Below are 22027 nucleotides of genomic sequence, written 5' to 3'. Positions count from 1 at the left end.
ATGCCCCCAGTATAAGCCTTAAATGAGTCCCATGTGTTGACCCATCCTGTATCTTCCAGTCTGTTAAATTTAAAAAAAAGTCATCAGTTTCTGATAGTATATATAAATGAAAATCCTCCTCATTAAGCAAAGATGAATTAAAGCGCCATAGAGGTTTATTTGTCCGTGCAATACCAGACAATTGTAATGATATGAGAGCATGATCTGAAATTGTGGTTGAAGAACTATCTGCAGAATCAACGTAGTATGGTGCTTGCGAGTAAGAAATAATTCTTGTATAAGAAGCATGTGGTGATGGTGAGAAGAAGGTAAAGTCTTTATCTTGAAGATGCAGGGATCTCCAAGGATCAATCAGATCTAATTGTTCCATTATGTCATGAAGTTTATGCTAAGATTTATTCTTAACATAGGCAGAGGGTTTTCTGTCAAGATCTGGATTCAACAACAAATTAAAGTCACCTCCTATAAAACCAGGAGTATCACCTTCTTTTGGAATTTGAAAAAAAAAAAAAGGACAGTCAATGTTAGGTCCATAAACATTAATAATAGTAAGCTTAGTATTATTAACTTGTAATGATGACTTAATCCAACAACCATGTGTGTCAGTAGTGTGAGAGAGGATCTGTATGTCAGCTCTTTTCCTTATCAATAGGATACCATTCCTTTTCCCTTCCGCAGGAGAAAAAAGAGGAGGATGAGCTGATAGTGAAGTAAATCTATTTGATTCTACAGAAGACAAATGTGTTTCTTGGATAAAGGCTATATCAGGAGACATGTTTAAATGTATGAGAGAATTTTATTTCTTTTAATGGGATTTTGTCTATCCTTTACATTCAGAGAAATAAATTTGAGCCATCATATAAATCTGGTGATTGTTATAATTTATACAATATATTAAAGCATAACATTATACAGAATTCACAGTATCCAAAAACTCTATACCAGAAAAACATATGTGTAGAGTGCAAAAAGTGGGTCAGCAAGGTCAGAGGCAAAGCAAACTTAAGCAGCAGTCCATAGTATCAAGTAAATTCAATGAAGAAAAAAACTCAATGAAATTCCAAAACCAATCCGTACAATAATGGAGGTATTAACTTAAGGAACAAGTTAGACACAGTGTATACTAATGAAGAAGCAATAATATTGAAGTCAGTATAATATTGACATTGGTAAAATGAAAATATTTATTTATTTATTTGTTCTTCTAGCCCACTGTTATCCAAAAGCAAGTTTTGGTTGAAAGTGGCTTACAATTTACAATTGTGGAAATTACAGTGATGTATATGACATTATAATTTTCAAGTAGACTGCATTATAGTTGGTGTTATAGTTACAAGGTGGTGTACGCCTTCAGTGTCATATGTGATTAGCCATAGAATTTTCTAAAAAGATAGGTCTTTAGATTTTTTCTGAACTGCAGTTAGTTTGTAATGCTTCTTGTGATCTTGGGTATTGAGTTCCACCATTTAGATCCCAGATAGTTAAATCTAGCCGTGTAGATGGATTTGTATGTTATGTTTCTGCAATTTAGTAGGTGAAGTAGTAGACATGTCGTCAATATCCAACAATAGTAATCATTATAACAAGGTAATTTTTGTAACAGTGTATAGCAGAGAAGAATATCATTGTATTTAAACAACAATAGGAAGAGAGCAAAAGTGAAGGCAAATTAAAATTGCCAATAGATACACCATAGCACAGTATTGCAAAGTGCATGTGTCCTGTGACTGAAAAAAAAAAGTGTAATTACATGCAATCTATATTAGTTAGTCAGAGTTCTTCCAAAAACTTAGCTAATTGATCTGGATCTGTAAAATCCTTCATTTTGTTATTGAGCATAACTCTTAGACGAGTAGGATAGAAAAGGCTGTAGCAGGTGTTTAACTCCTTCAGCCAAGGCCCATATGCGAGGAGGGCCTTAAGAAGGTGAGACGAATTTTTACTGATATCTAGCACGAACATGATATTATGACCTTCAAATTTTATAGAAGCTCACGCTTTAGATGACTGCATAATGTGCACTGTTTGTATCTCAGTACTTTAACCAATATCAATCTGGGATATTTATCAGAAGTATTCCAATGTGCAGAAACACGCATAGCAGATTCTGTCTCAAAAGGCAAGTCAAATTTTATCTGCAATAGCGCTGTTATAAAACTGGAGAGAAAAGAACTGAGATTACCTTCCTTGTCTTCTGGTAACCCAAGTAGTTGAACATTTTGCCTATGGTTCTTATTTTGGACATCATCAAGTTCTCTCTCTATGTTCGCCATCTGTCGCTTATTGTTTTGATTCAACTGCTTCAATTCTAGTTTTGATTTGGGTAAGTTCAGTTTTAATAATAGCGAGAGCCTCCTTTATCTCTACTATATCGTTTTGATGTCAATTAACAGAAGTTTTAGCTCCCAAATCTCCTTGAGGATCACAAGTGACCCGATTTCATCCACCTTGCTAGTTGATTGTTTTATCAGGGATGGTGGTTTCGATCGTGTATTGCCTTTCCCAGTTGCTATTACATTAATAAGTTGTAGAAATACACAAAGGAGAGGTCAGAAATATTATTTTAAACTATACCACTGGAGCACCTTTTCTAGACATGAAAGCAGCTGTGCAGTTGTTAATAAAATTTCTAGCCTGTTGTGACTGTAGTTTAAATTCTACAAACTTCCATTATCAATCAGTCAATTTGACCCTAAATCTGTTGGTAGGAATAGTTAACCTGATGTGTAGAGGTAAGTAATCAATAAGAATTCTCTGTATAATCTTTTGAGCTGGATGACTAAAGGCTGCATCAAACAACCTAAAAAATGGGGGGTGGAGGGGGCAGAAATTCGGGGAACTATGTTGATTGAGAAGTGAATAATGTTCGCTGGGGGGGAAGGTAGGGAAATTAGTTGCTGGTAATATGGATGTAAGCTGGGGTTTAAAGATGAAATTTATAGAGTACTGGTGGTAATCATGTGTGCTGCATTAGGCATGAGGAATGTCTTTTTGCTTTCATTTGGTGGGAAGGCAAGTTATAGTAGGAAGGATTTACTATCCTGTTAAAAGGAAGAGGATTTTGAAGTGTTTGAAAGACTTACAAGTAGACGTGGAAGCATATTTTCAAAGCAGTTAGACTTACAAAGTTCCATAGTAACCTGTTAAACTTTGACTAAAGTAAAAGAGAGTTTTAAACTAAATTTGCTGGGGATGGGTGAGAGAAGCCCCAAAATCATTAACAATTCTCTGGAAGGTAAAACATCAAATACCCCTATAGAAAGGGGAAAAAAAGGTGACATCTGGAGAGCCTTACATACCAGTGGCCTTAGTATGGTAAATGCATAGATCTAGAGGTTGCAATGATAGAAACCAACTTGGATATAGTGGCGTTCACGAAGAACCATGTCTGGGATATAGTTATACTTGGATATAATCTATTCAGGACGGACAGGGTAGGAAAAAAGGGTGGAGGAGTGGCATTATATGCTAAGAATAATATCCAAGTGACAGAACTGCAGAATGTATGGGGTAAGGAAGAAGCACTGTGGGTTAAATTGTAAAGAGGGAAAGAAAAATGTATTTATGTTGGTGTATTATAAAAGGTCACCTTTACAGTCAGAAGAAATGGACAGAGATTTATTTGAACATATGCACAAGATAGCTAGGAAAGGGGGGAAGTATTTACTGATAGGTGATTTTAATATGCCGGATGTCGATTGGGGCATCCCTGCTGTGGGGTTGACTATACGCAAAGAGATCTTGGATTCTCCACAGGAAGAATTGTTTCAATAGTGGGTGACGAAACCAATGCAGGATGGAGCTATTTTAGACCCCGTGCTTACAAACGAGGACATTGTTTTGATGTTACGGTGGGAGTTAATTTGGCACCTAGTGATCACCGAATGGTATGGTTTAATATTAAGACAAAGGAGGAGAGTGCTTATTCGAGATTGAAGGTCCTAGATGTCAAAAGGACTAACTTTGCCAAAATGGGGAAATTTCTCAAGGAAGAGCTGGTTGGATGGGAACTGCTGAAGAAGTAGAATAGCATAAGTGTAAGGGGAAAAGAAAGGCCACTCTGGTTCTCAAACTCAGTAGCTGAAAAGGTAAGGGAAAAAAGATTAGCCTTCACAAGTTACAACAGGACTCAGAAAGAGGAAGACAGGCAAAAATATCTGGAAAAGCTAAAAGAAGCTGGAAAAGCTGTCAGGAAAGTGAAGAGACAAATGGAAAAAAAGATAGCTGATACAGTAAAATTGGGGTACAAGACATTTTTCAGATATATAAGTGACAGGAGGAAGTGCCAAAATAGCATTGTGAGCTCAAAGCTGAGGTGGAGAAATACGTAGAAGCCGATAAGGATAAAGCTGAACTGCTTAACAATTATTTCTGTTCTGTGTTCATGGATGAAAGGCCAGGGATAGAACAGCAGAAAGCAAATGCTAAGGGGGATGGATGTGTGGTAGACAGGGACCAATTCTCAGAAGACTGTGTTTCTGAGGAGCTAGCTAAACTAAAAGTAGACAAAGTGATGGGGCCTGATGGGATACATTCGAGGGTACTCAAGGAACTTGGAGATTGTCTGACCTCTTCAATGTCTCCTTAGAGTCTGGAGTGGTCTCGAAGGACTGGAGAAGGGCAGATGTGGTCCCTCTGCATAAGAAAGGAGTGGTCTAGTGGTTAGGGAGGTGGACTTTGCTCCTGGGGAACTGAGGAACTGAGTTCGATTCCCGGCACAGGCAGCTCCTTGTGACTCTGGACAAGTCATTTAATCCTCCATTGCCCGCCGCATTGAGCCTGCCATGAGTGGGAAAGTGCGGGGTACAAATGTAACAAAAATAAATAAATAAAATAAGAGCTGAAGTAAGGAGAAGGTTGGGAATTACAGACCTGTCAGTCTGACCTCTGTGGTGAGTAAACTAATGGAAACACTTCTAAAGTGGAGGATTGTGAGGTCTCTCGAATCAAATGGACTGTAGGACCTGAGGCAGCATGGCTTCACTAGAGGCAGGTCGTGTCAGACGAATCTGATTGATTTCTTTGACTGGGTGACCAAACAGTTGGACATGGGAGGGGCGCTAGACTGATAAATAAACTGAGTGCCCTTGGTATGGGACCTAAAGTGACTGACTGGTTAGAAACTGGTTAAATGGGAGGAAACAGAGGGCAGTGGTAAATGGAGCTTGCTCTGAGGAAAGGGATGTTATCAGTGGTGTACCACAGGGATCAGTCCTCGGGCCAGCCCTTTTTAACATCTTTGTGAATGATATTGCGGAAGGGCTGTCTGGTAAGGTTTGTCTCTTTCTGGATGATACCAAACTCTGTAATAAGATGGACACCCCAGAGGGTGTGGACGGCATGAGGAAGGATCTGGCGAAGCTTGAATAATGGTCTGAAAACTAAGATTTAGTGCTAAAAAATGTAGGGTCATTTACTTGGGTATAATAAGCCAAAGGAATGGTACAGTAATAGGGGGTAAAGTTCTTCTGTGTATGAAAGAAGAGTAAGGCTTGGGGTGATTGTGTCCAAAGACCTTAAGGTGGCCAAGCAGGTAGAAAAGACAACGGTCAAAGCCAGAAGGTTGCTTGGGTGCATAAGGAGAGGGATGACCAGCAGGAAAAAAGAGGTGATAGTGCCCTTCGATAAGTCTCTGGTGAGGCCTCATTTGGAGTACTGCGTGCAGTTCTGGAGACCGCACCTACGGAAAGATATAAACAGGATGGAGTCCAGAGGGCGGCTACCAAATTGGTAAACAGTCTCTGTTATAAAACATATAGGGACAGGCTTATGGACCTCAACATGTATACGCAGGAGAGAGGGGATTGTGATAGAGATATTTAAATACCTCAGTGGTGTTAATGTACAGGAGGTGAGCCTTTTTCAAATGAAGGAAAGCTCTGGAATGAGAGGGCATAGGATGAAGTTAAGGCTTAGGAGGAATCTGAGAAAATACTATTTCACATAAAAGGGTGGTGGATGTATGGAATGGCCTCCTGGTGGAGGTCGTGAAGACGAGGACTGTGTCAGAATTTAAGAAAGCATGGGATAGGCTCCTTAGGAAAAGGAGGAGCTAGTGGTTAATGAGGAAGAACAGACTAGATGGGCCATTTGGCCCTTATCTGCTGTCATGATTCTATGCTTCTATATTTGTAAGTCTAAGTGCTTTGAAAATGAGCCCCATAGTGTTTTTATAAGAACTGAAGTTATCACCTGGGAAATGCAGAAACTAAAAGGGGGTCAATGGGAAAATATCTATTTTTCTTCCATGATAGGTCAAAAAGGAGAAGAATGTCTATGTAAATTAGAAATCATATACCTTTGGTGGAGTATAGCATGGGGGGGAGGGATCATCATGGCGGGATACATGGGCATCTGGAAGAATTGATCGAAAGGAATTTACGCTAATCAATGTTTATGCACCTGTGGGAGTTACAGGATCATTCTTCCTTGCTCTGATGACCAAAGGGTGATATTAAAGGGGGCATCATTATGGGAGGGGATATGAATGTTACATTGGGGAAAAAAGACAGAGAGCAGAAATCACGAACAGATGAGGGAAGGGTTGGTCTTAAAAAGATGTCTATCCAATCGTTCTCTGGAGGATGTATGAAGTCTTTAACCCAGGCATAAAGGAATTTACGTATTGTTCAGGAGTTGAAAGGTCACAGGGAAGAATATGAAAAACGCTTGTCACACATTGAGCTGGATGATTTGCTACCGGCTTTCCTTGCAATAGGAATAACTTATTTGGGTACTTTCGAATACTGTAACTTTGTAAGCCACTTTGACTAGAAAAGCAGCATTTGTATAAATATAAAGTCTGCCTCCCAAAAGTTTCATGCTTACATTTTGAAATTCAAATAATTGACAGATCTTAATAGATAGCATTCCAGTTAAGCACTAACTCAGAATTACAGGCTGTTGGTAAACCAAAGATCTTTTTTGTCCATGATTTTCAGTGGCAGTGGCATGCAGTAAAACCAAATCCAACCATCAGGAAGCTGTGAGGATTCTCTCTTCAGCACGACTTAACCTGCAGGGATTATCTTCCAAAGCAAAGGTGAGATTTATGTCAAGCCACCACTCTGTGATCAGTTGCATCATATCTTTTCCCACCAAGGCACCACAATATTTGCTAAATGAATGGTAATTCAGATTTCATTCTCTTCATACCAAAATGTTTTCACCTGCGTTATGATTTTCTTTCATTTAAAGTGGCATCTTGATATTGGCCTGTTTGTTTATAGCTGCCTAACTGTAACGTCACAACAGCAGAATGAAACATGGAGGATTTATTTATTTCCAAAATGTAAAGCCCACTATTTCTCCAATGTTCAGTGTTAGATATAATTCATTGATACATAATAAAACACTAAGGGTGTCTTTTACTAAAGCTTAGCTCGAGTTATCTGCAGCAGGGCCCATAGGAATAAAATGGGCTCTGCTGCAAATAATTCAAGCTAAGCTTTAGTAAAAGACCCCCTAAAAACATTACAAGCATAAAAGGTCATAAAATGCAAAATAAGTAAAATATATAACACAATAAGAAACATAGAAACAGAACAAGGACTGCAAATAGCCTAATCAACTATGCCTTCCATTTACCTGTTAGAAGTGCTTGCATAAACAAATGTGCCTTTAACTGCTTTCAAAAAGATGTCATTAATCATAAAAAGTTCAGTAGGTAATGCATTCCACCTGATAGGTACAGCAACAGAAAAGGTTTGCTCACAAACTTCACAATGCCAAATTTCATGAAATGTCAGGGCATCCAGCGGTTTCTGACCTTCCAATCATAAGATTCTACAAGGACGGTACACATGCAACAGGGTGCCTAGTTTAGCAGGCAAGAGGGTGCCTGTTAAGGCTCTCTTCTATAAAGACATGTGGAGGGGCATTTTCGAAAGGGACGTCCTTGCAAAACGGCAAAATCCAGGGGCAGGGAAACCCGCATTTTCGAAACAAGGTGGCTGTCCATCTTTCGTTTCAAAAATACCATCAGAGACGTCCAAATCCTTAAATTTGGACGTCCCTAGACTTGGTCGTCCGTAGACATGGACGTTTCTGACTTTTGGCAATTTTCGAAACCGAAGACATCCATGCCAAAAACGTCCTAATGCAAGCCATTTGGTCGTGGGAGGTGCCAGCATTTGTAGTGCACTGGTCCCCCTGACATGCCAGGACACCAACCGGGCACCCTAGGGGGCACTGCATGGACTTCATACATTGCTCCCAGGAACATAGTTCCCTTACCTTGTGTGCTGAGCCCCCCAACCCCCCCCCCCCCCAGAACCTACTACCCACAACTGTACACCACTACCATAGCCCTTACGGGTGAAGGGGGGCACCTAGATGAGGGTACAGTGGGTTTGTGGTGGGTTTTGGAGGGCTCGCTGTTTCCTCCACAAACATAACGGGGGGATGGGCCTGAGTCTGTCTGCCTGAAGTGCACTGCGCCCACTAAAACTGCTTCAGGTACCTGCATACTGCTGTGATGGACCTGAGTATGACATCTGAGGCTGGCACAACATATTTTGAATGATGTTTTTTTGAGGGTGGGACGAGGTTAGTGACCACTGGGGGAGTAACGGGAGGTCATCCCCGATTCTCTCCGGTGGTCATTTCGGGCACCTTTTTGTGCCTTAGTCTTAATAAAAATAGGTCCAGGTGAAAACATCCAAGTGTTCGTCAGGGACATCATTGTTTTTTTCGATTATGGGTCAAGGACGTCCAAGTGTTAGGCACGCCCAACATGCCCCCTTGAACTTTGGCCTTCCATGTGACGGAGTGCAGTTGGAGACGTCCTAAATCGGGTTTCAATTATACTGATTGGGACGTCCCTGGGAGAAGGATGTCCATCTTCCGATTTATGTCGAAAGATGGACCTCCTTCACTTTCAACAATGAGCCCCATAGGCACCTATATGTCTTCATAAAATTAGCACAAATCCAGCAAAATACATTACGCCTGCTCAAGAACAGGTTTAAATATCCATGCAGATTAGCACTTCATGATTTCTGCCAGAGTGTGCTACTGGCAACGCCTACAGTAAAAGTACACTTGTTCATGCCAACACGCATATTTTTACACCTGACCTAATTTTATAAAAATTTCTTGAATCAGTCTAGAGATCTTATTAGCGGGGAAAATATTCAAACTGTAGCAAACAAATCCCAACTAATTTATCAAGTTCAAAAATCTTGCAGTGAGATGAAAATCCAAGCAAGTTTCTTGAGACCATTTATCCTTGATGCAGGCAAATGAAATATGACTTATGTTGGGTGGCTCTCCTGATTTTTGTTAAGATAAGTGAATTGTTTTCTATTTCTAAGTGGTCAAAGTAAGATATTAAAAAAAGATTTAAAAATATTAGAAATGGACTGATAAAAAAGTATGGTGAGCATTTTGCTCCAATAAACAGAAGGAGAATTATTTGGTTGCCACCTCTGTGCAGTGCATCTTGAAATGCACCAGGATGGGGCCAGTCAACCATATAAGAGTATTTCTCCCTTGTATGGCAAACAGTGTGTCACCATTTTGAGGATGATGGAACCTGAGGCAGGAGCGAGTGGACATTACTCCTGCTTCACATGGGGTATGGGGGTCTGTAGGAAGGATCATGTGGTTGCCACTAAACACCAGGGGTGATTTTGAGTTGAGGGGAAGGGGTGCCAGAAGACACCAGGGAGTAACTTTTTTTTCTTCCTTCAGTTCAGCTGCTTATGATCAAGGCTGTTACTGGCTAAACAGCACCTCAGATGAGTGTAGGGTCTTGTCTTGTTTTCTTTTCCTTCACTAATCTCCCTCTCTACCTACATTCTAACCTAATGCATGGTATCCAGCACAGGGCTTGAGCATGCATAGATTATCAAGGCCTCATCCTTGCCACAGTACATCTGTAGCTGCTAACTGCCACTTTTCTGCCCCAGAGGAAGAGAGGTAAGGCCTGAATATATTGTGGAGGAGGTGGAGGGAGGGTGACAAAAGGAGCAAGAGAGATAGAGGTAAATAGCGTGAGCAGCGCTCAGGACGAATTTTCTCAGAACAGTCTTTTTTAAGACTACCACGCCATTTTTGAAGAATTAACCTTATCATTCTATAGCAACTCTCCGTGTAAGAGACTGCTGTAAAACTTCCAGAATATTTTCACCGTCATTACTCTGCAGCATTCTGCACAGCAGACTCCTGATGCAGGCTTGACGGCCGAAACACGACGTGTCGAGTCTTCAAATCTTTAATAAAGTCTTTTATTTAAGAACGTCTTCCAGCGTCTGGTTTCCTTGGTCGTACTCCCACTTTCTGCACATTGCAAGAGAGATAGAGACCATGGGTGTGGGGGGGGGGGGGGGGGGTGGACGAGAGAGATGCTGGAGACTACAGGGAGGGAAATAAAAAAGAGAGATACTGGAGTCCACGAGGAAGGGGGAGAGGAAGAGATGCTGAAAACAATGGGGGTTGGGGAGTGGAAGAGAGAGATGCTAGAGACCACAAGGAGAGGGAAGTAGGAAAAGAGATGCTGGAGACTGTGGGTTAGGAGAAGGCCTTGAGCTGTGAGCTGGCTGGTTGGGGGGGGGGGGGGGCTAGCACATGGTTGAAGGTTCACCTAAGGTATCAGATATTCTTGGGCCACACCTGCCGGAACTTCTGAATGGCTGGTATTCTTGTTGCTTGCCAGTTTCTCTGCTTTTTCTTCTGTGAGCCATGCAGTTTACTGCAGTTTCAGATCTCTGTTTTTATGGAGGCATCTGTGGTTCAAACAGCAATGGTTTATGGGACACAGAAGAGGTGAGGTATCAGAAGCTGCAGTTCACTCTTGAAACCATTATTCCTAAATTCACACATCAGGCAATCATCTGGCTTGTCAACCTTGCAACAACACTGAACATCACTGTATGTTGCCATTATAGGGCTTAGAAAAGGTCACAGTGTAATTTTCCTGTTTTATTTGGACTCATAGGAGAGGCGTACTTGCCCTCTTAAACCAGGTGCCCAGTTATAAAACTACCCTTATTATGCGGCAGTGGCTTAATAGGAAGCATTTTCTGAAACTTAATTCTAATAATTCCTCAGTAACTGAAATATTTAACTGTCAGCTGAATTACAAATTAAAATTTAATGCTGCTACTTTACACCAAGGTAAATTGTAAAAGTAATCTGAACAGGTTGTATCGTATGCATACATAGTGATACCAATGTTCTGCAACATGTTATGTTTCACAAAAAGTTTTCTTTAGGGTGTTAGGAAACTAAAGTCTCTTATTTGTAATGATTTTCCATATTGATATTTGTATGTATTTAGTATATTATAGTTCCCTAAATAAACTTAAGTGGGCAGTTTAAATCCATGGTAAAATGTGTATTTTGATACACCTATCAATTGTAAGCTGATTGCCTCTTGTGTGCTATTTTGTTCACTTTGTAGAGTCATTACTTCACTGGGAATTGTTTGAAGTAAATAGTGTATATTATATTATTTCAGAAGAATTTTATCTTGAAATTGATTTAACTTTGGTTTTCATTCAGAACTGCTATAGGGCTTATTGCAGTGGTTCAAAGAGCTAAGAAACAAAAACAGATTTTTTTTTTTTTTTTACTGCTACATACATCTTGATTGTATTGCAATAAAGCTAAAAAAATGTTAATTGTAATCTACCTTTAGTGCTTAAATATCATGACCATTATTTTTTTTTCTGCAATCACTAGCAGTGAGGTGTAGAACCTTTGAAATAGAAGGTTGAGCATTAACCATTAGAAAGGCATTGTTCACAATTTATTTAGAAATTTTCATATAAGAATACAACTCACGAAGCACCTTGTTTCCTTCAGTTCCCACTCTACCATGAAAAAGCATTACAGATATTCAGTGCTTTTTTTGTAGAAAAAAAGGTGCTGGTACTCATTGTGGGCGGGGTCACCACAAATGGCACCGCCCCTATTATAGCCACACCCCTTATACCAGCCATGGCGCATATAAACAGACATCATTGAAAATATTATACTAGTATAGGAGAAAAAATAATGTGGTACTCGTGGGCGGGGTCACCACATGGCACCGCCCCTATTATAGCCACATCCACATTAGCCACACCCCTTATACCAGCCATGGCGCATATAAACAGACATCATTGAAAATATTGTACTAGTATAGGAGAAAAAATAATGTGTTTTTTCATTATAAATAATTTCTGTAAGCTGTTACAGCTCCATTATACCCAGTGCAAAATAAGACAAATTCCAAACACTAAAATGAAAATAAAATGATTTTTTTCTACCTTTGTTGTCTGGTGACTTTGTTTTTCTATCCATATTGGTCCCAGTCTCTGATTCTGCTGCTATCTATCTGTTCTCTTAACTCCGTTTCCAGGGCTTCCTTTGCGTTTATTTCTTTACTTTCCTCCTTTCTTCTTCTTTTGTTGCCCTGCATCTATAAGTAAAAGCTGGGTCCTCCTCCGTGGAATTGACTGGAGGAGGTATAACATGGATCCAACTTTTGCCTATTTTCTCCATCCATGTGCAGTTTTTCTCCTCTTCCCTTTCCCTCATCTCCATCCATGTGCATCTTCTTCTTTTGTCTTTCCTCCCCTCCATCCATGTCCAGCACTTCTCCTCTCTCTTCCCTCCTCTATATCCATATAAAGCAATAATTCTCTCTCCCCTGCCCTTCCCATGTCCAGCAATTCTCTCTCCCTTGCCCTTCCCTCCCATCCATCCCATGTCCAGCAATTCTCTCTCCCCTGCCCTTCCCATGTCCAGCAATTCTCTCTCCCATGCCCTTCCCTCCCATCCCATCCCATGTCCAGCAATTCTCTCTCCCCTGCCCTTCCCTCCCATTATTTCCAGCGATTCTCCGTCTCTCCCTTCCCTCACCTCTCCCATATCTAGTGATTCTTTGTCCCCCAGCCGTCCTCCTTCACTGCCTGCCAGCCAGCGTCGGACTCAGAGGCGAACGGTGCAGGCAGCGATTGGCTGGCAGCGTCATAGCTTCCCTCTGCAAGTCCCGCCTACAACTTCCTGTTTATGCATAGGCGGGACTTGTAGAGGGAAGCTCCAACGCTGCCAGCCAATCGCTGCCAGCCAATCACTGCCTGCACCGTTCGCCTCTGAGTCCGACACTGGCTGGCGGGCAGTGAAAGAGGACGGCTGGGGGACGAAGAATCGCTGGATATGGGAGAGGTGAGGGTAGGGGAAGGACGGAGAATCGCTGCACGTCGATGGGAGAGCAGGGGAGAGGCGGAGAATCACTGGAAATAATGGGAGGGGAGGACAGGAAGAGAAAAAGGTGCTGGTACGCCGTACCGTTGCGTACCGGCACAAAAAAAGCACTGCAGATATTTAAAATATAACCCTCCCACGCCCAACCCACTCTGCTTACTATGCCCCCTCCCCTGCTCCCTCTTTTATTTACTTTAATTTAAAACTCTATCTTTATGCAAAGATTGCAATACAAACATAGTAACATAGTAGATGACGGCAGAAAAAGACCTACATGGTCCATCCAGTCTGCCCAGCAAGATAAACTCATATGTGCTACTTTTTGTGTATACCCTACTTTGATTTGTACCTGTCCTCTTCAGGGCACAGACCGTATAAGTCTGCCCAGCACTATCACTGCCTCCCAACCACCGGCTCTGGGACAGACCGTATAAGTCTACCCAGCTATATCCTCGCCTCCCAACCACCAGCCCCGCCTCCCACCACCGGTTCAATTCTCATCCTTCACATCCAAAAATGAAGTCTCAACAACTGAATTTTGTCCACTTCCCAGCTTGGCTAAACATTAACCTGAAGAACTTCAACACCAACAGAAAGGCAGCATCCCAGTAGATTAGACCTCTCTCTCAAGGTCTGTAATACTCCCTTGTACAAATTATATATCCAGCATATTACCCTTCTTGCATTATGAACTTTGGATACTGAAAAGGAATCATTGCATTCAAGATCACCCAGATTTTACGCATTCATTTAGTCTAGTTTCTTAATCACCTCTCCCTATTGACGTGAGGTGATTTACAATATATAATCATAAAATACAAAATCTAGAAAAACATCCTTTTTTTTTTTTTTACCCCATCTGACCCCTCCAATGAGTCATTCTCCCACCATTATTTACACAGCTCAACCTACCTCTCCATAAGTTTATGCAGGGCTTGCCGGATGACAATAGGGAATGGTTAGTCTGGTTGGTTGGTTTCAAGCAAGACTGAGGAGTGCTAATGAATGGCAAAGTCCCCTTAAAGGGAAAATTAGAAACATAAAAATGTATTTTTTTAAAATGGAGCAGGGTATACTAGACCACGCCTTAAGATTCCATCCATTATTGGCCACAACTCTTTTTGCAGGTCACCATTAATTTAGAGCAAATAGAAGACTCAGTCCTGTGCCACATTTTAATTCTTCACATTGCCCAATTTACTAATTAAAGATTTAGAGGCAACCTTTTTTTCACTGGTTTTGATTCTTAAGATATTTCTTTTATTAGGATAAAAAAAGAATAAGCTAGTTTGGAGAAAATGTCAGAATAGTAAGGAGAATTTTTATTTTAATTTGCAAATAGATCTCTGATCAATCACAGTGTTCATATAGAACCCTTAGGCTTTAAGAAGGAATTATAAAAAAGAAACTTTGGTGGTGTAATGATTCTTTTATGTCTATAAACTGGAAGTCCTTGCTGTTTCTAATTAGCTTTAATGCAATATAGATGTTTAAATGTTTGGTTATATATATATTTTTTAAATCACACAGCAACTATTCACAGATGTTGCAAGGGGCGACGTCTGCAGCGAGTTGGCCGATGAAGTCAGAACAATGGACATCTTGATCAAGGAGCTCCAAGAAATCAGCAACCAACTGAGAAATTCTTACTGAATTAACAATTGGGTTTTCAGGAATAGGGGAATATACGTTTCTTTGCTGGCTAGAATCTTTAACAATTGTACTGCCCCAAAATAAATATTTTGTATACCACACTTTGGCTGTTCATTTGGAGAGTTGACCAAGAAGTTGTAAGCTTCTAAACAATTTTAAGGTCTTATGCTTCTACAGTGGAGTGAAACAGAGTTTGCATATAAGGCAATTACTTGGGATTAGTGCTTTGTGAAGGTGTGCTATAATTGGCTCCTGTTCATTGCTTTACTTCACTGTAGATGGAAGAATTTCAATGTCCTTTACTAATGTTATGGGATAAAATGTACCCTCTAATGATTTAGAACCTAAATATGAAAAGGAAAAGTAGAAATGTAATTCCAGCATAATTCAAGGTATTATATTTTATATCTTGGCTTATATTTTTTCCAAACATTGGAATACTATCAGGCCTTTTACTAAAGTGCAGTAAACATTTGCAGTTATGCACTTTAGTTGTAAAAAGAAAAAAATGCATGGTAACTGTTGAGGTGTGCCCAACATCTTTCCATACAGATAACACACAAAAGAAACAATTTTCCATAAATTTAAGTGTGTTGGCGCTAACGTGGATGCACTTAATGCCACCTGTTGAGGCACAGTCCAATGTCCGTTCCCTGACCATGTTCATTCTAAGCAGTTTGCATATGCTAATTCAAGCATTGTCAAACCACAGTGCAAACTAATTGATATGTTAACTATTTTTCACACTTTAGTGAATCTAATGATTCAGTCCTGTGATGTCAAACTTATTGACTTCGGGTCAGTAATTTAATTATATGATAAGGTAATCCAGCATGAACCTCCTTTCTTAATGTCACGTTTGGATGAGTTCTTTCTTGCAGGGTCAGAGAATGAAGTCTTTCAGCTGCTTGAAGAATTTAATGACGTTTCTGACATGCATACCTTATTGCTTGTATGTCAGAGGTTCCTAGAGCATTTCAGAATGATAGATTTGTTTTTATATTGTTGTTGAACTGGATGGTCCATTTGTTTAAAATGTTGGGTGTGCTTAATATTGGCATGGCACAGAATTTGCTATCCATGTAAAAAAAAGTTTCTCTTACTAAAGATTTGCAGAGCCAAGGTTAAATGAATAATTTTCTAGAACAGATTGCACTTCAAGACCTGCAGTGACTGAACGCTTGTAATTTTATTTCCACGTACTCATTGTACCAGATCCTGGTGTATTTTAAAGAAATGTGGACTAGTTGTCTCTGATATTATACCCACAATTCCCTGAGGCCACAACTTTGAAATACAGTTCTGCTTGGCCATCAGAAAGCTTGGTATGCTTTGCTGAAGTAGCAAGCTGGAAACTGGAGTAGCCTAATGGATAATGCAATGTTTTCTACTTCTCTCATTGCCACTTTTGACCTTGGGCAAGTTGCTTTTTCTCCAAATGCTTCATCTGATGATTATTTAAGGGCTGATGCAGAAACTTGCACATTAGCGCCGTGCACCAACGGCTGAGTGCACAGCTTGTAACGCAAACGTTTACTGCCAGGATGCAGTAATCAATGAGTATGCAAATTATTGCCGCATTAAAAAAGTGCACACTGTGGCAATAATCTGCAGCTCATTGCTAAAATGTCTGTTTTCCTGTCAAAATGTGATAGGCTCACACACTGACAGGAAGGAAGACATTTAAAATAAACCTGTTATTGCACAAGTGATCATATCCATACCACTCAAAAGAAGTCTCTGAGTCCCCACAACCCTCCTCTGATTTTTTTTATTTTGAAATTATGCAAATACATCATTTCTATAATCATCCATGTTGAGAAATAATATCACAATAAGAAACCAGGATATATTTACCAATTGTTTGCCTACAAAAAGGAAATGAAGGGCCCATAAGGAAAAAAAGGAAACAGATTAGAAGTGTGTGTCTTCTTGTTTTTCTTATCTATACAGTGGTATCCTCTCTAAGACTCCTTAAACTTGAACTTCCACATCCTCCTTTGCAGTAAGAAATTTAGGGGCCCTTTTGCAAAGACGCATTAGGCGCTACGCCCAGGCAGCGCATACCTAAACAAGATTACCGTCATGCTACCAAGCCTTCCTGGCGGTAATTTTAGATTTGGCACGCGCCCATAATGCCTAGGTGGTTTATTTTAATCCCACATGCAGCGTTTCAGGTGGTAATCAGCAGTTGGCACACGCCGACTGGTCACCGTGCATGTAGCACGTGAGCCCTTACCTCTAGATCAATGGGTGGCGTTAAGGGCTCAGGCCAGTTTTAGACACACACCGGTTTCAGTTTTACCACATGCCCTTTTCCCATCCCCTTAAAATAAAAAGCCCTTTTTAGCAGACGCAGTAAAAACTGGCCTGGCGTTTTGACACGAGGGGACATGACACCTGCCCTCATCTCCATCCATCCATATCCAGCAAATTTACTCTCTCCCCTGCCCCCTCCATCCATCCATGTCCAGCAATTCTCTCTCCCGTGCCCTTCCCTCCATCCATGTCCAGCAGCTCTCCATTCTCCCCTGCCCTCTCCTCCATCCACCCATATCCAGCAAATATCCTCTCTCCCCTGCCCCCTCCATTCATCCATCCATGTCCAGCAATTCTCTCTCCCCTGCCGTCCCCTCCATCCATCCATGTCCAGCAACTCTCCATTCTTCCCTGCCATCTTCTCCATCCATCCATCCATATCCAGCAAATTTCCTCTCTTCTGCCCCCTCCATCCATCCATCCATGTCCAGCAATTCCCCTGACCTCTCCTCCTTTCCTCTTCACGCCCAGCGATCTCCTCTCTCTCCAAGCCCTCCCCTCCCATACATGTGCAGCAATTCCCCTTGCCCTCCCTCAGCTCCCCGACAGCCCTCCTCTCCGTTCCTTCCCCTCCCCCCCGTGTGTTTAAACCTCCTTCCCGCCCTCAGTTCCCCGACCGACGGCCCTCCTCTCCGTTTCTCCCCCCCCCCCCCCCCCCGCGCATTTAAACCTTTTATTTTCAATCGCAGCGACAGTGAAGAAGACAGCACAGCGGGCTCGCCTCCAGCCTTTCCCTTCCCTCACACAGTATCCTGCCCTCGCGGAAACAGGAAATACATCATCGCAGGAAGACGGGACACTGAGTGAGAGGGAAGGGAGAAGCTGGAGGTGAGCCCGCTGTCCTGTCTTTTTCACTGCCATCGCTGCAACTGAAAATAAAAGGTTTAAACACAGGGGGGAGGCATGGAGAAGGAGGGAAGCTGAAGGCGGGAAGGAGGGACCGTCTGAGAACTGCCTGCAGCGTTGCACTGGCCTTGCATTTGGGAGGGCAATGCCCCCCCTCGCCCCCCAAAACTACACCCATGGGCCTTATCTGTACAGCATTGGGGTGCCTAAATGGAGGTACCCACTTATAGAATTGCCCCCATAAAACTACCAATAGCTTCAACAGATCCAAATATGCAAAATAATATTGAAGTATGAAATTAAAAGTCCAGAATCATCTCCATCATTAAATTTGCACAAGTGTTCCAGTGTGTAGAAGGAATGAGTTAGAATCTACAGACAGGAAAGGGAATAGCTGCTTTTGTGAAACCAGAGAAAATCTCTTTAAAGAATTAGAAAAGGAAAGAAGAAAAAAAAGAAGTAGCAAGTAGCAACTGCTTAAATACGGTGAGAAATACAACGTTTTATTTCAGGAATCATACACCAATCAAACCCAGACACATGAATGCTTACTACGAGGTGAACTGAAACCAAATGATGAGAGATTGATAGTTTCAGCTCAGAGAGTGGATTATGGATGAGATGGTTCACAGCAAGCATGGAAGACAGACAGATGTATGTAGATTATGTTAAAAAAAAAAAAAGGAAACATTTACATATCTCATAGCCGGCCGTGAAGTGCAGAATAAGGTGGTTCATTACGACATTGTCCCAGAGAAGCAATGGGATTACAATTCTAGAGAATTACATAAATAAAGATATTATGACCACCTGGGACATTCTAATTCCAACCTATGAAACTCCTGATGCAAGTAAACTGGACTTCATGGTAATGCAAAAAAAACAACACCAGAATGGCATTGTTTATAGAAGTGTCAGTACCAATTGATTATTCTGTGAATCAGTTGGACAGGGAGAATAATAAATACCAAGAAATGTAGCGAGAGACAGAGAAAATGTGATAGAAAGATAAATATTTTCTGCTGGGAACCAAAGGCTTGATTAGAAAAAATCATTTTCAAGCATACCTAGATAAGTTGCCTATACATGTTATATCTTATGAACTCCAGAAGGTGACCTCAGGGGAAGGAATGCTGGCTTCAACCTAACCCCTGGTAAGCCTTTTCTTGGCTGGGAGGTGTGTGGTGGAGATGCCCAGCACTCCCACCAGCTGCCTTCCAGGTGCTGTGGAGGACTTGCAGGTCATCTGCATATCCTCACAGCCTTCTCTGGGGTGACTCCCAGGTCCACCCCAATCCTCTCAAGGCTTTTGCTCCAGGTGCTGTGCGCCATCTATACACTTTGTATTTTCTCCCAGTTACTTCTTAGGGCTCCAATACACTTTCTCTTCTTGGTACTGTCCCTTCCCAATCTCTTTCTCCATCTGAAACCACTGTATACTACAGGAACACATTGTCTACCTTCTGCTTTCATCATCTCACCATCTCTTTTGTCTTCTCCCTTCTCAGCTCTCAACCTTCAACATTTTCTTCCTGCCATTCAACCATCTCCATTCTGAGTACATCTTGCCTTCGTTGCTTTTGTCATGCCTCTCCTACTCCTCTCCGTACTCTCTTGCTCCTTTTCCTGCTCTCTGCTGGGGATATCAATCCCAATCCTGGTCCTCCACATCAGCTCTCATCCTATTCGTGCAGATCACACTGAGATGTCTCCAATCTAATTTGTTCCTCTCACTGACTTTGATGCCTGGCTTGCCTTCTTTCTTGAACCTTCATGTCCTTCCCTCGGGGATTTTAACATTCATGCTAATGATCCCTTTGACTCTTATTCTTCTCAGTTTCTCGCTTTAACATCCTCTTTCAATCTTCAACTGTGCTCCACTACCTCCACTCACCAGAATGGCCACTGTCTTGATCTTATCTTCTCCAACTGCTCAGTTTCTGTGCCTCAGCTCTTTCCCTCTCTGACCATCATCTGATAACTTTCACACTTAACCCCCCAGTCCTATCCAATCTCAACCAATACATTTAGGAATCTTGAGGCTACTGACCCTTCTACTCTGTCCTCTAGTGTTTCAAATCTCTTCTCAACCACTATGTTATCCAAGTCTGTCAATGAGGCTGTCTCTTCCTATAATACCACTCTCTCCTCTGCTCTGGATACACTCCTCCCAGTCCCTGTTCTGTAAAGCGTACCAAACCCCAACCTTGGCTGATCTCTAGAATCTGCTATTTACGTTCCTGTGCCCACTCTGCCAAACACTTTTGGCTGAAATCCCGTGCCCATGCTGACTTCATACATTTCAAATTCTTGCTGATGACCTTCCAGTCTGTTCTTTCACTTGCCAAACAGGACTACTATATCCAGTTGACAAATTTTCTTGGCTCAACCCCTCGACGTCTCTTTGCCACACTGAACTCTCTCCTCAAAGTGCCTTCACTTTCACCTCCAACTCCCCCTTCACTTTCTCCCCAGACTCTGATTGAGTACTTTGATAAGGTTCACAAGATTAAACTTGAGTTCTGAACTAAGTCACCTCCACCTCTCCTTCCCTTAGTCCATTCTCTCAACCCTCCTTCAAGCCCTGCCTCCTTTTCTTCCTTTTCTGAAATCACTGAAGAGGAAACTGCACATTTTCTTTCCTCCTCAAAACTAGCTACCTGTTCCTCTGATCCTATTCCCACGAATCTACTCAGCACTATCTCTCCTGCCATCCCTTTTATATATATCCTCAATCTTTCACTTTCCACTACAACTGTTCCTGATGCCTTCAAACATCACTCCTCAAAAAACCTTCATTGGACCCAAATATCGCCCCATCTCTCTCCTCCCTTTCCTATCCAAGATACTTGAACATGCTGTTCACCACCGTTGTCTTGACTTTCTTTCATCTCATGCTATTCTTGATCCACTTCAATCTGGCTTTTGCCCTCTTCATTCAACCAAAACAGCACTTGCTAAAGTCTCCAATGACCCGTTTCTGGCCAGATCCTAAATTCTCCATTCTATCCTCCTCGATCTATCTGCTGCTTTTGACACTGTTGATCACCGCCTACTCCTTGATATGCTGTCCTCAATTGGATTTCAGGGCTCTGTTCTTTCCTGGTTTTCTTATCTCTCCCATCATACTTTTAGTGTATACTGTCGTGGATCCTCCTCCTATCCCACTATCAGTTGATGTACCTCATTGATCTGTTCTGGGACCTCTTCTTTTCTCCATCTATATTTCTTCCCTTGGTACTCTGATCTCATGCCATGGTTTTCAGTATCACCTTTATACTGATGACCCAGATCTACCTCTCCGCATCAGAAATTTCAGCAGGAATCCAGGCCAAATTATCAACCTGCCTGTCTGACATTGCTGCCTGGATGTATCACCTCCATCTAAAACTAAGCACGACTAAGACTGAGCTTCTTATCTTTCGCCCTAAACTAACCTCTCCTCTTCCCCCATTCTCTATCTCTGTGGATAACATTCTCATCCTCTCTGTCTCATCAGCTCATAACCTTGGGGTCATCTTCAACTCCTGTCTCTCCTTCTCTGCACATATTCAACAGACTGCTAAAACCTGTCATTTCTTTCTCTATAATTTCACCAAAATGTATCCTTTTCTTTCTGAGTACACTACCAGAACCCTTATCTATACTCTTTATCATCTCTCACTTAGACTATTGTAATTTGCTTCTCACAGGTCTCGCACTAAGCCATCTCTCGCACCTTCAATCTGTTCAAAATTCTGCTGCATACCACTTTTAGTGCCATATTGCTACCCTATTGCAGTGATGGTGAAACTGGCCTGTAAGATGACACTGACTGAGTCATGTGATCTCTTATGGTGTAAATCTCTACAAAAGTATACTAGAAAAAAGCTGGTTTTACCATTAAATCTTTCCAAGTTCCTACACATTAGATGTAAAAACCCTCCCAGTGCTTGACCCAAATGTGGAATGAGATGATGAATTGGGTTCGCTCAAGTAGGGAGTACAATGCTCTTTGGGTGTGCAACTTTCTCTT

At 41.5% G+C, this 22027-nt stretch overlaps 1 protein-coding gene across 1 annotated transcript in view; it reads left to right on the top strand.

The window, feature by feature from the left end:
- Positions 1-14946, top strand: part of TTC27 (tetratricopeptide repeat domain 27) — a 302320-nt gene extending 287374 nt beyond the window's left edge. Inside the window, exons 19-20 of the mRNA XM_030196512.1 lie at positions 6942-7042; positions 14725-14946. Coding sequence (XP_030052372.1) covers positions 6942-7042; positions 14725-14847 — 224 coding nt within the window. The 3' untranslated portion in view covers positions 14848-14946. The remainder of the gene's footprint in view (positions 1-6941; positions 7043-14724) is intronic.
- Positions 14947-22027: the final 7081 nt, after the last annotated feature.

Source organism: Microcaecilia unicolor, chromosome 3 (assembly GCF_901765095.1).
Source record: "Microcaecilia unicolor chromosome 3, aMicUni1.1, whole genome shotgun sequence".
Classification (NCBI taxonomy): Eukaryota; Metazoa; Chordata; class Amphibia; order Gymnophiona; family Siphonopidae; genus Microcaecilia; species Microcaecilia unicolor.
The sequence above is the reverse complement of the archived record's forward strand: the minus strand, read 5'-3'. Positions and strand labels throughout refer to the sequence as shown.